The sequence below is a fragment of the Ambystoma mexicanum genome, chromosome 5p (genome assembly GCF_040938575.1).
Source record: "Ambystoma mexicanum isolate Mex_15411 chromosome 5p, UKY_AmexF1_1, whole genome shotgun sequence".
NCBI lineage: Eukaryota > Metazoa > Chordata > Amphibia > Caudata > Ambystomatidae > Ambystoma > Ambystoma mexicanum.
Window position 1 is genome coordinate 859,327,638 of NC_090930.1, and position 13,665 is coordinate 859,341,302.

Sequence of the window (13,665 nt, forward strand, 5' to 3'; positions counted from 1 at the left end):
CACCTGAACGAGGAAATAGTCCTATCTCCGTTTTTTTCTGATCCCAAGGACGAAGCACAAAGTGCTGCACTGCCTGGTTGTCGGGCGTGCCCTGAAATTTTACTTGGACAGGGCCAAGGGCTTCTGCAAATCAGACGCCCTGTTTGTCACTGTCGGAGGTTCAAAACCAGGCTATCAGGTCTCCAAGGCCTCCATATTCCGCTGGATGGTCGCGGCCATCAAGGAAGCGTACGAGGGCCAGCACAAGCTGCTTCCGGCAAACATGCACGCCCACACAGTCTGTGCCAAGGCAACGGCCATCGCATTCCAGCGCCACTTCCCTTGGCAAGTTATAAGCAGGGCAGCCACTTGAGCCACTCCCTCGGCTTTCTGCAAGCATTACTGTTTGGATGCTGACTCTAGATCAGAGGCGGCTTTCGGACATTCGCTTCTCGGGAACCTTTTTGCTTAAGGAGGGTCTCCTCTCCACTGTGGGCTACATTCAGTTGTAACCGCCCATGCAGTATGGAGGAAAGGGGACGGGACGCAATACTTCCCACCAGCCTCCCCCTCATAATACTGGTGTCATTAGGCAATGTTAAATCTATTGTCGATGCGTCAATGGGAACTGAGGTGTGGCCCCGGAGGGCGGAGTCAGGGCAGCATATGCTCCCAGGGCCACACCCCTGAGCGCCTCTAAATTTTTAAAGGGGAAGAAGGTTTTTCTGGTTCTGCCAAGGGTTGATGGCGTGGGATAAGCCTTACGATCCAACACCAAGCGTCTTGGACAGGGCTGGTTCCAGCGAGCCAGGCACCACAACTTCAGCACGTAGCTCCACAAAATGGCCACTGCGCCAGACAAAATGGCTGCTCGTCCAATGCCTCCTCTAGCAGAGCAGGCCAAGGAATGAAACACAAGGTGGGATTGCGGTCAACCAGGTACGTGGTCTACAGCGTATCCATCAGCAGCACAGGGAAGGTTCCCCCTGCGTCCCAGACAAAGTGCGCTCTGGCACCAACAGCCTGTGGCCACTCCAATATCTCCTGCCACATCCTCAGCCTCTGAAGACGGGTTCTTCGAAAGGTTTCTGGTGCTGATGTGAACGCCTCAGATGGGATAGATCCTTTGGGATGCGATCAGGGACCTGCTCTCTCAGGTCACCCCACCGGTACCTTTTGTCATTCCTCCAGTGGCTCGATGCTTCAGGCCCCAGTGCTTCCAATGCTTCCTTTGTCGGCTCCCACTCTGGCCACTGGCAGTTTAGGCGGTTCTACAGGCTCCGGTTCCCACACTGCAGCCCACGGCACCTAGTTACCTTCCACCAGTTCTGCATCCTCCGAGCACTCGGGCAGACACAGCCGAGGAGGAGGAGGAGGAGGAGGAGGATCTTCCGCCCCCCTCCTCCCCACCAGCCTCAGAGGGGAAAAAAAGGCATGAACCGACCCCTTCAGATCCAAGTCTGGTGGGGGGCAGGCTTGCCTCTCGCGTGCAATTTTAGTGCCAACATTTTTTGGATGCCTGGATCCTGTAGTCTCCACAGGGTACTATCTACCGGTCCCTCCCTCTCCTCGCCTCCCACAGATTGGGACAGCAACTCTGTTGGCAGAAGTCCGGTCGTTCGTCGAGAACCAGTCAGTGGAAGAAGTCCCACCCTCCCAGAGAGGATTGGGTTTCTATTCCAGGATTTTTGCCATACAGAAGAACCAGGCTGCCCTGACAGTTGGGTTGGACCTTTCCACCCTGAACCGCTCCCTACCTCTACAAAAATTGAAGATGGTTACGCCAGCACTCATTGCGGAGACACTGAACAGGGGAGACTGGATGTGCTCCGTGGATCTGAAGGACTCATTTCAACAAGTCCCAATATGGCAGCTTCATCGGTCCTTTCTGCGCTTCAGGATCATGGGCTGCCATTTCCAGTGCAAGGTTCTACCCATCGGCCTCAACTCAGCCCCCAGGGTATTCCCCAGACTGATGAATGCCGTGGTGGCTCTCGGGGGCCACCACATCTACCCATACCTAGACAACTGGCTCGTAGGGGCCTCTTCTCCGGAGGCGATTCTTCACACCGCCTCCGCTCTTATGAACACTCCACGACCTGGGGTTTACTATCAATCTCAAGAAGTCTCAGCTGCAACCCACGCAGAAGTTTACCTTCCTGGGCCTCATCTGGACACCGTCTCCAAGAGGGTGTTTCTCTCAGAGGACAAGATCACGGCCATCAAGAGAGCCACGACTCACTTCCTTTGTAGGACTGTGACGTCTGCCTGGTGGTGCCAACACCTACTTGGCATTATGGCGGCAGTCCTTCTGGCCGTCCCCCACACAAGACTCAGGATGAGGAGGCTGCAGCGGCACTCCACAGCTTTCTGGAATCGGGAGACGGGCTCACAATCGTAGCCTGTGGACATTCCCACGTCTTTCCACCCAGACCTTGTCTGGTGGTCCGCGGACTTCAACCTACGGCGGGGCAAGCCCATCAGACAGCCTCTCCCTCAGGGCACTGTCCTGACAGACTCCTCCCTCGAGGGCTGGGGTGCCACTCTGGACAACCAAAGCATCCATCGAGTCTGGACCCGGCAGGAACAGGAGTCCCACATCAACTGGCTAGAGTTGAAGACCATGTGGCTTGCCCTCAAAGCCTTCCTCCCTCTCATAGAGGGCAAGACAGTACTTCTCCAGATGGCCAACTCCACCAGCATGTACTATGTGAACAAGCAGGATGGTACCAGATCCCCTCCACTTTGCAACCTCGCGATCAGTATGTGGGAGTGGGCCCTGGAGAACATCTACCTCATGGCTGTCCACGTCCATGGACAGGCAAACTGGAGGCGAACATACTCGGCAGAGGGGGTGGACAGTTGAGTGGCAATTGAAGGCCTGGTACTGGAGGAAGTCTTCCGCAGATGGGGGCACCCCCAAGTGGATCCGTTTGCCTCACACATCAACAAGAAATGCCAGCAGTTTGCCTCTTGGCAGAGGCAAGGCCCCTGCTACCTGGGCTGTGTCTTCCAGCTGCCGTGGCACTACATGAGGGTGTACGACTTCCCGCCCACCCCCCTGGTTGCACATGGCGATCTGCAGGTTGAAGCAATCTTGTCACCTCAGTATCATTTTGATAGCTCCCTGGTGGCCGGCGAGACCATGTTTCTCCTAGTTGCTCAGCCTATCACAGGCCTCCCATTCACCTACCGCTGGGACCAGCTGCGCTCATGACACAGCAGGAGGGGAGGGTCCTCCACCCTGCTCCTCACAAGCTAGTCCTCGCAGCGTGGTTCCTGAATTGGTCACTCTGAAACACTTGAACCTATCGCAGGCTAACCTGGCTATCATACAAGGCGCCAGAAGCAAAGCTTCTAGGAGCCAATACAAGAGCAAATGGTCTAGATTCTGTCATTGGGCCAGCTCTAAGGAGATCGACCCTATTGTATTATTTGGATGGTGTCCTCTCCTTTTCGGCACACCTTGCACGCTCCAGAGTGCAAATCGTTTTTATTAGTATTTATACTATGCAATATACAGTGACATTGTAACATTTGGTCTTCAATGCTTGGTCAACTTCATATTCATGTGGGGTAGCCTTTCAGTTTTCCGAGGGAGCCAGCATTCAGGGAGTGTCCAGGGCCGCTTGGGCCAGATGACCTCTGTCCCATTTTGCACTTCATAGCAAGCTACTACACATGTACTTTCTTCCTAATCTTCACAAGTTCGTCTCTTTCATGGAGGTTTATCATCTGACCGGTAAAACTTGTCCCACACCAGTCTTCCAGGCCTCGTACATCGGGCTCACCTCCCCACTTGCCCTTGCCACACTCTCCGCTCCCGTCCAGTGTTCCAGTTCGCTGTACCATTTCACCTATTGCGGGCCAGCAGGCTTCTTCCACAGGGTCAACACACATACCATGTCCATACATTTGATGAGGTGCCTGATTTTGCTAGCCCTTGGATAGGCACCATCGGTGACCACTCATATCTCGACAGCCCAGCCCTTCTACACACTTGTTCAATCTTCTGCCAAAAGTTGCGTATTTTGGAACACTCCCAGAACATAAGCATCATGTCTGCGCCTTCTGATTTGCACAGTGGGTCCGTGGCGCCACAGAATTTAGTGATTCTACCAGGTGACATGTATGTCTTGTAAAGAACATTCAGCTGGATCAATCGAAACTTGGCATTTCTCGACACTTCCCGGGGGTATCCCCTAGTATCCTCTCCCACTCTCTCGGTTATGTTGACACCCAGGTCCACTTCCCACCCCTGCCTTAGCTCATCACCCTTAGGGTTTGGCCTGTCTGCAAGTCGTCCATATATTCTAGACACCGGCTTCCACCCGACCCCCAGGTTATGCAATAATGTTAATATTGGTGCCGCTGCCGTCCCATTCGGGACAGCTTTTCCATACATTTTTTGCTATTATGCTAATCCTCTGGTACCAAAGGAACTGACTGCTGGGCAGTCCCTCAGTTTCCACCATAGTCAAATTCTCTAAAGGAGCCCTCCTCATACATATCTCCCCAAGTATAGATGCCATATCCCTCCCACTGTCTGGTTCTCGCCAGGTCTGCTCTAGTCGCACATATGTCTGCAATTCGTGTGCTTATTCATCACAAGCACACAAAGTATCTGAGGTTCGCCTTTGTTAGTTCTCATTTTCAATTTCGGGCCTAGTCATTCGGGCTCACCTCTGCCGCTAGGGTTATCACCAAGTTGATGGCGGTAGTGGCAGCAAATCTGAGCAGAGTAGGGATTCAGATCTACCCCTACCTAGACGATTGGCTGATCAGGGCCCTTTCTCCCGAACTGGTCATAGGACATCTCAGCATCACCTGTCACTCTCTCTGCAAACTGAGGTTCCCCCTCAGTTTCAAGAAGTCCCACATAACTTCCCAAAAGCTGCACTTTATTGAAGCGGTCCTGAATGCTTCCTCAGGGAAAGCCACTCCACCCTAGGTGAGGGCTCAACCTATTCAGCAGATGTATTCATGGTTTTCTTTTTTTAAACATTTATAGCCGTGCACAAAGTCCAGAGGCATCTAGGCGCTAGTTACAATAAGTGCAGTAACAGTCCCCAATATGCAGGATCAAGCATGAGTTAAAACATGCAGGATAGCTCTTGAGCATGTTCTGGAAAGCCTCAACTCCTGGAGCTGAGGGCTACGTCGGGTGTGCAGGAAGGCATGGAAAAACTGAGCGATGCACAACCTGGTAAAGCCTCACCTCATGGTGCTGGGTGAGGGGGGAGGGGTCGGGATTGCTCGATGCGAGTTGTACAATGGGTATTGCGTTTGAGAATTTGTTACAGGTTTGGAAGTACAGGAGGTAGGGATACATTTGCAACAGTATTCTATTCAAGCAATTGCTATGATGAGCATGACTTGGATCAAAAATCTACAGTTACAGGCTTGAGGAAGTGTGCCCCCTCCCCCCCTCTCTCTTTGCGGCATGAAGTTGGGCACCATGGGCGCGCGAGACGCAGTGAGTAAAGTAGAGTGTTTGGAAAGCCGCCCCTTGTGGCAGGGCATCGGCACTTCAAATGTTGGCTATTTGAAGTTAGTGAGCTGTAGTGATGGTGGAGGACGGGGGGGGGTGTGGTAGTGACAATGTCTGCCATTGTAACCCATAGGCAGATGGACATAGATTTGGGCAACAAGGCCAGCTCCTGGGTGAACATAGGGGTAGTCCGATGACTAAAGTGATGAGCATCGGAAGGCCCCAAAAAAATATTGGCTACCGTGGAGACTAACATATTAATGTAAGCAAGAGTGTGGGGAGGGTGCCGGCTGGGCCACTTGCACAGACAGGATCGCTTCTTACACAGCAATCTTGCTTAGCAGATAATCCTGCCTTCACTTGCCGGCTTCTTATGTTCCCTGGAACTTGGCTACGGGCTGTTAGGCACTCCTCCAGGTTCTATGTGCAAAGACCTAATAAGGTCTCATGAGAGGCCGATTGTATTTGCTGTTTTTCCTTTTAATCAAACTTCATGAGACCTTAATAATGAGGTCTTTTCACATAGAACTGCCTTTTTTTTCTTTTTTTTACAAGCCCCACTTTGCTCCCCTGTGCCCCTGACCCACCCCCCACCTTCCTGCACTATTACCTCCGAGCCCCCAGGACCATACTCTCAGCCCCCGTCCTTGTGGTCACGGAGCAGTCTTTCTAAATCAATATTCTTCTTTAAAAGATATTTTCACCTAGTACCCTCCAGTGAGCACAAAGCAGTATGCTGGGGACCGCGGCAACAATTTTCAGAGGGGGCATCTGATCGGTCTCCCGATCCATGGAAAGTGCAGCCTCCAGGCTGAGTAATGGTAGAGTCCCTCATCTCGGTGCAGGGTGGTGGGTAGAGGCAGCATGGTGCAGGGACTGTTGTGCACAGACAGTATCTCGCCTTACACAGCAGGCTTCCTCGGCAGCCAGCGCTGGCTTCTGATGTTCCCTGGAACTCGGCTATGGGCTAGCCAATCAGGAGTGCTGGTGTTAGGCACTCCTCCAGTGAGCACAAAGCAGTGCTTTCTGCCGGGTAAGACGGCGGCCATCTTCAGAGAGCATTGTTCTCCCAATGCTTTGGAAAGTGCAGCCTCCAGGTTGAATAATAGACGTGTCCCTCATCTTGTTGCAGGGTGGTAGGTAGAGGCAGCATGAAGGTTCAAAATGCCCAAAGTCTACCCTCCTTTGACTTTCTAAGGTTGCTTGGTCTCATGGCATCCTACATTTTTCTGGTTCCAGAAGCCTGTCTGAGAATGAGGGATTTTCAGTTGGCCTTTGGATCCCAGTGTTCAGTTCTCCAGCAGAATGAAGAATCTACCTCGGGTCCCGAGCATGGTCACACAGGGTTCTCCTATGGTAGGCCTGTGAGGAGAATGTGTTGAAGGGGGAACCCTTTTGGCAACCATGGTCAGAGATGACTGTAGTTAAGGATGCCTCACTCACAGATTTGGGGGCTCATGTCAACGATCTGGCCATCAGTGGTGCTGGTCTCCATTGGAGTCCAAACTACACATCGAACCTTTTGGAGCTGAGGGCAATCAGACAGCGCGGATTACCTTTCTGCCCTCGGAACGGGGAAAGGAAAGTCCTGATAATGATGGATAATACAGTAGCCATGCGTTATCTCAAGAGAGATGGTGTAGGGTCACTATTGCTGTGCAGAGAGGAGCAATGCAACTCTGGTTTTGGTCACTGCAAGAAGGAATCTTTCTTTTGACCGTTGGCCTAGCCGTAGATGAGAGCCTGACAGATGCTGTGAACAGGCACAGAACTGTCTCTCGTGTGGGAGCAAGCTCAGCTAGTGGGAAACCCTGAAGTGGATCTTTTTGCGTCCAGTGCCAACAGGACGTTTGTCCTTTTCTGCTTCAGGGAATTTCCTCCGAGAGGCGTTCTGGAGACACGTTCTTAGATGACTGAGAATTTCCACTCCTGTACGAGTTTCCTCCGGTCCCTGTCATTCCTCATTTCATGGAAGTTGAGGAAGTTTGTGAAACCCATGATAGTCTGTGCCCTGGATTGGGTGAGGAGAACGTGATAACTGCACCTTCTGGACACTTGTATCTGCCTTCCAGTTTGTCTTACACAAAAGGGGGATTTGCTCTTGCAAGAGGGGGGTGTCTCATTCTTCGCGCAGAAATCAGGAATCTTAACCTTCACGGCTGGTTTCTGAGTGGTTAAGATAAAAGGATTGCAACCTCTTGGAAGACTTAATGGAGGTGATGCTTTTTGCCAGAAGGCCAGCTACAAGGACTCGATACTGCTGCCGTTGGAACAAGTTTTACAGCTGGTACTGAGCTAAGACAATTCACCCTTTCTCTTGTGACACACCAGTGATGCAGTCATTCATGCTTCAATTAGCCCATCAAGGGTTGCAGGTTGCGACTGCAAAAGGATACTTGGCAGCGTTGTCTGTTTTTAAGCGCTTGCCAGAGCAGGGCTTGTATTTTAAAGTTCCCGATCGTGATCCAGTTTCTAAAGGAGTTAACTAACGTTGTGCCGTCCTTCACCCGTCCAATTTATTGTACCAGTCTGGGATCTAAATCTGGTGCAAAGGCTTTTTTAAAAAAACTGGTTTGTAAACCAGCATATAATGCAACAGCATGACCCCCCCCTTGTATTCTCCCCCTGCTTCTTACCCCCGTCCCCCTAACCCAGTTAATCCTTAGTCCAGTCACACATCTTGGTTATGGGGGCATCCCGTCTGTTTCTCTAGCCTGTTGTATCAGTGGGCGTACTGTAGATACATAATCTGGTTCCCCCTGTGTGCTTTCAGGGGGAGGGGGGGGATCGTTGGGTGACATTTGCACGTCATGAAGGAGGGCTCTCCATTGGCGATCCACCTCTTTGGAGCCCTCCTGTGTTTCGCTCCCTCACTATATCTCTCTGCTGCAGCCCACTTTAATGCATCTTTCAGCCATTGTTCTATCAGGGGTCCTTTCAGGTTCTTTCACCCTATAGCCATGCAGCGTTTTGCCAAGACCAATAGGAAGGCTGCTACTTTGTTAGTGTCTCCACTCCATCCCCCCCTGCCCCCCCCCCCACCCTGGGAGCAGTCCCCAACAGGCATATCTGGGGTATGCACTCCCAGTTCCCTTCCCAAGAGCGTGTTGATTCGGCTGACCACCTCCTGCCAGTGCCCAGCCATCTGGGTGCAACCCCAGACCATGTGCCAAATCTCAGCGGATTCCCAGTCCACGCATGCGGGTGGGAGCTCTACATTCATCTCATGCAGCTTCTGTGGTCTGAAATGAACTCTGGATCATGTTAAATTGAATCAATTTGAGTCGGACATTACGTGAGACTTTGGGGATGGTAGCGCAGACGTTGGACCATGTTTTCTCATCTAATGGTTCTCCCATATCCTTCTCCCACTTTTCCCGGAACCTATGGTTGGCCCAGCTTTTGCTCTTCTGTAATGCTATAATAGTGTAATTGCATGATGGTCTGACCCTAGCATGAGAATGGTGTGAAGTATGGGTGTGGTCAGAGGTTCTTCCCAGATGGAGTCCCAGCACCCAGCCAGAGCCTTAGTTATTGATATTTTATTTCTATCGCGCTCGTACACAAGTGTTTCAGAGCGCGATAAGGCAAGGGAGGGGTACAGGAGAGAACAAAACAGCGATCTTACTAGGCCCAGTGACCTTGAGAACGCGCAAGTGCATGGAAGGGGTAGAAGTGGAAAGTGCGAAGGAGTGGAGAAATAGATGAATAACAATAAATAATAAAGGCAACAAACCGTGGTAGTGCAGCCAGCAATTTGCAAGTGCTAGGTGTAAGGCAGAAGACAGGGTAGGTCTGATAAGTGCAGGAAGAAAAAAGGGGGTGGGCTGTATGGGTACAGATACAAACCCCAGTGCAAGGGGTGGCTTGGAGGCAGTGCGGGAGGGTGGCAGGGTGAGCAGGCACCTGGGCCTGGAGGACAGTGGGTGGCCAGGTGCACGGTGACGAGAGAAAACAGATCAGCAGAGGAGCAAAGGCAGAAGAAAAGAGGAAGGTATTGAGGTGCTTCCGGAACCGGAGATGGTTCTCAAGTTTTAGAGTGGCAGGGAGGCTGTTCCAGAGGGGTAGAGGAGCGAAGAGCTCGAGAGGGGAGGTATTTGCGGAGGGATTGCTGAAGGTATTTTGGACCCAGTCCCCAGAAAGCCTTGTGGACAATGCACAGGGTTTTGAATTTAATCCTTGCATCCACTCGGAGCCAATGGAGAGATTTCAGAGCTGGAGAGATGTGCTCCCAGGGCTTGAGGCCAAGGACAAGTCTTGCAGTCCTGTTCTGGATTAGTTGCAGAGGGGGGAGAGTAGAGGCAGGTAGATTTAGAAAGAGGCTGTTAACAATAGTCCAATCTAGAGAGAACTATATTTTTGGATACCATGAGCTTCTGGGGGAAGGAGAGGAAAGGCAGGGTACCTCTGAGGAGGTACAGTAGGAAATCTGACTTTTTAGAGACCTCGGATGTGGGCGGAGAAGGAAAGGGCGGAGTCAAAAATGACCCCGAGGGTCTTACCCTCGCAGGTGGGGTTAGGAGAAAGGCCAAAGGAAGCCGGCCAGAGTGTGGGGAACGGATGGTGACGGTGTGCCGATGAGGAGGATCTATCTTGCTGGCATTCAGACAAAGATCATTGGCGGCACACCAATCTTGAATGGCAGTTAGGCAATCCGAGATGAGCAAGGGAGAGGTGGCAGAGGGCAGCCTGAAAATGAGTTGTCAGCCTAGCACTGGAAATTTGAGCAGGAAATGGCAATGCAGTGAGCGAGAGTTGACAGGTATTGGTTGAAAAGCCAGGGCGAGGGGTTGGACCCCTGGGGAACACCACATGTAGAGCAGAAGATGGATAGGAAGGACCCAAGTTGGACTTGGGAGGGTCGATCTGAGAGGAAAGAGGTCAGCCAGGCCAGAGCCTGATCATTGATACCCAGGTTTTCACAGAGACAGTTGAGCAGGATTGTATGGTTGACCGTAGGCAGAAGAGCGATCGAGGAGGATGAGGACATAGGGAAATTTGGAGAGCAGATCTTAACGGATGTTCAGTAGAGCAGTTTCTGTGTGCTGACAGCTCTGAAGCCATACTGGTGGTCATGGAGTCGGCCAACAGAATTGGAATGAAGGTTAAGCTGAGATGGCCAACTTTTCCAGGAGTTTGCCCAGAATGGGAGTAATGGCAATTGGGCGATAGTTAGCTGGACAAGGATCAGCTGTGGGTTTCTTGAGAAGAGGATGTACAAGGGAGTGCTACAGAGGGGAGGGGAGGGGAAGGATCCTGAGGCAAAGGAGTGGTTGTAAAAATCAGCAAGGGCCGGAGCGAGGGTGTCAATGTGGTCCTTAATGGTTTTAGAGGAATGGACCTGTTTTGACGAGGCTTTCATAGATCAGACTTGTCTAGCAACCTCGTCAGGGGAGAAGAGGAAAGGACGAGAAGGATGGTGGAGGGGTGGCTAAAGGAGGGTCAGCAAGCACAGATGGGGAGGGGAGAAGAGGGGGAGGTGTGGAAAGGGTGGACAGGATGTCCTGGTTTGTTTTAATTAAGTCAGGAAAGGGCATTGCAAAGAGCCTGGTAGGCAACAGGAGGGGTAGAAACTGCAGCAGAGTTGGCCAGCTCATTGCAGATTTTAAAGAGTTCGGCCAAGTTATTAGATGCCGCAGGGACACAAGCTTGAATGTGGACTCTCCTCTTGGTGAGGACAGAGTCGGTATTGCCTTTGTAGCAGGCGACAGGCCACTTTGTCAGAGGATGAACAGGACGCCCTCCACTTACTCTCAGCTGCCCTACACTTAAGTTTAAGTGTAGCTAGGTCAGAGTCACCAGGAATTGCACTTGGCTTTGGACTTCAAACGGATCCTCATGACGGGGGCAAAAGCATCAAGAGTATCAGAAATTGACGAGTATAGACGAGATAGGGCGGAGTCAGGATGTGAGACAGCCAAAAGTGGCAGCAAAATCCTCAACTGACACACGCTTCATGGGCCGGATGTCCGAGAAGGTAGGTGGCAGTGTTGGGGGTAGGCTTGGCTTGGGGGATGGGGGTAGAGGGAGCGATGAGGAGAGGGAGTAATCGCTCCAGGGGACAACAGAAGGCAAGTTAGCCTTGCGAAGTTAAGTTCAAGAACTGCACCTCTGACATATTTTTGCGCCCATCTGTGGAAGGGTAGCAGGGCCCTCCCATTCAAACATATCTCCCAATGTGTGTAGGTCTGCGGTGGTACCTCTCTACGGTCCCATTTCCACTAGTATTCCCCCAATTACAGGGCCGGCTATCATCTGCACGTCTATATCCCCTCCCCAGTTGTAGTTTTGCGCACATTCGTTTCAACACCTGCTGGACCACTGACAATTTTTGAGGTGTATTGCGTGTCCCCAAAGTATTTACATCCCCATTCTGGTGCTAAAGTTTCTCATGGGAGCTCCATTTGAGCCTCTACATTCATGTCCTTTTAAGGGTGCTTACCCTCGATGCTGTCTTTTTGACGGCTATCACCTCGGCTTGTAGAGTTAGCGAGTTGCAAGCCTTATCTTGTAATCCTCAGTTTACCACCTTTTACCAGGAAAAGGTTGTGTTGAGGTTCCTACCTTCCTTTCTACCTCAGGTGGTCTCTGAATGTTATTTGACAATGAAGATGGGCTTCCTACTTTTCATCTTCCACATCCTTCCAAAGAGGAGGGGCTTCATCGCCTAGGTCCAAAAAGGGTGTTGAGTTTCTACATCAATAGGCTGGCAAAACTCAGACCGGACGATCAGCTTTTTGTGGAATATGTTGCTCACAAGCTTGGCCAAGCTTGTAACCAAGCAAACTTTATCCAGTTGGATTGTGCTCATTCTACCAGGGTTGTGGCTGCTTCTTTGGCTTAGCAACGGGGGTAGGCGAGTACCAGTGCATGACATCTGTAGTGCTGCTACTTGAACGTCCCTTCATACCTTTTGCAAGGCAGTATTGCCTGGATTCTGTATCTGGTCAGAAGGCAACGTTTGGGAAGGCTGTTTTGCACAGCATTAATGAAAAGTAAATTTGCTGTTCTCTTCTCCGGCAACATACGGCTGTGGGAGTCTATCAAAGATGAGGAAATATGTAGGAGGACACAATGAATTTGAAGAACAAATTACATACCACCGGTAATGTTTTTCGATTGGATGTTCCTCCCACTTATTCCTCATTGCCATCCCAACCTGACCCTCTACCTTTGGGCGAATTTCCGTGTTTTACACCTTCCTCTCTTCAAAGTCTGGCCATCTTGTGGTCTTGGAGACGTCTGTGCATACGAGAGGGAAAAACTAAGAACTGCGGTAACGGGCGCAGTGTGTGCTATTTCCTTGAGTGAAGTACATAGGTTTTCATTTCAGAACCGGAGTATTTTTCTTTTGTTCCAGTTTATTTGTGCCCAGTATTAACCAACAATAATTTTATTTAGTTTATTTTGAAGACCTGCCTCTTATTAGATAACACAATAGTAGAACACTTCTTGGTGTAATGCTCTAAGACCTCAGGGTCTGAACAATTGGGCACAGCATGTCGAGCAGCAATAATGGAAGGACCCATGCTTTTTTGTATTTCTTTTGTTGGTAGCATCGGACTAATTTTAGAGGGTAAAACAGACACTGCCTATTTAGAGGGCAGTGTCTGTGTAAGGAAACCATGATAACTTTGCGCCTGATTTGTGTCAAAGGAATAACCCTTATTAATGTTTGGGGAATCTATTTTAAGCAACACTAACTTTCATAGAGGCTCTATATGTTGATGTGCTCAGAATTGGGGACTGGTGTTATTTCATAAGTTATTTGAGCACAGAGATCTAATTATTCCTTCTTGTAATGCCTACTGTATATTTTTATATTGTAGGAGAAATGGTGGCACTGAAGAAAGTGCGCTTGGATAACGAGAAGGAAGGCTTTCCAATAACTGCTATAAGAGAAATAAAGATTCTTCGACAATTAACTCACCAGAGCATCATTAATATGAAGGAAATAGTAACTGATAAGGAAGACGCTGTCGATTTTAAGACCGATAAAGGTATTCACTTGTGAGTGTGGTGTTAGGCTGTGCATTTATGTTGTACAAAACCTAGCCTTTTAAACTTAAAATGACTTGTGTCATAGTAAATGCAAATGCTGCAAGTCTGCTTATTTTAATAGATCAGGCCAAAGAACAGGCAGTTGCACGGACAGGACTTTTTGTTGCTGTTGCATTATGCTAAATATCTAACAG

General features: G+C 50.3%; 1 protein-coding gene across 3 annotated transcripts in view; it reads left to right on the forward strand.

Annotated features, from left to right (window-relative positions):
* The window catches only part of CDK13 (cyclin dependent kinase 13), a 1,667,419-nt gene that overhangs the window by 550,556 nt on the left and 1,103,198 nt on the right, over positions 1 to 13,665 (forward strand). For all 3 annotated transcript variants that reach the window (XM_069613294.1, XM_069613292.1, XM_069613293.1), the window contains exon 7: positions 13,300 to 13,470. In XM_069613294.1, coding sequence (XP_069469395.1) covers positions 13,300 to 13,470 — 171 coding nt within the window. The remainder of the gene's footprint in view (positions 1 to 13,299; positions 13,471 to 13,665) is intronic.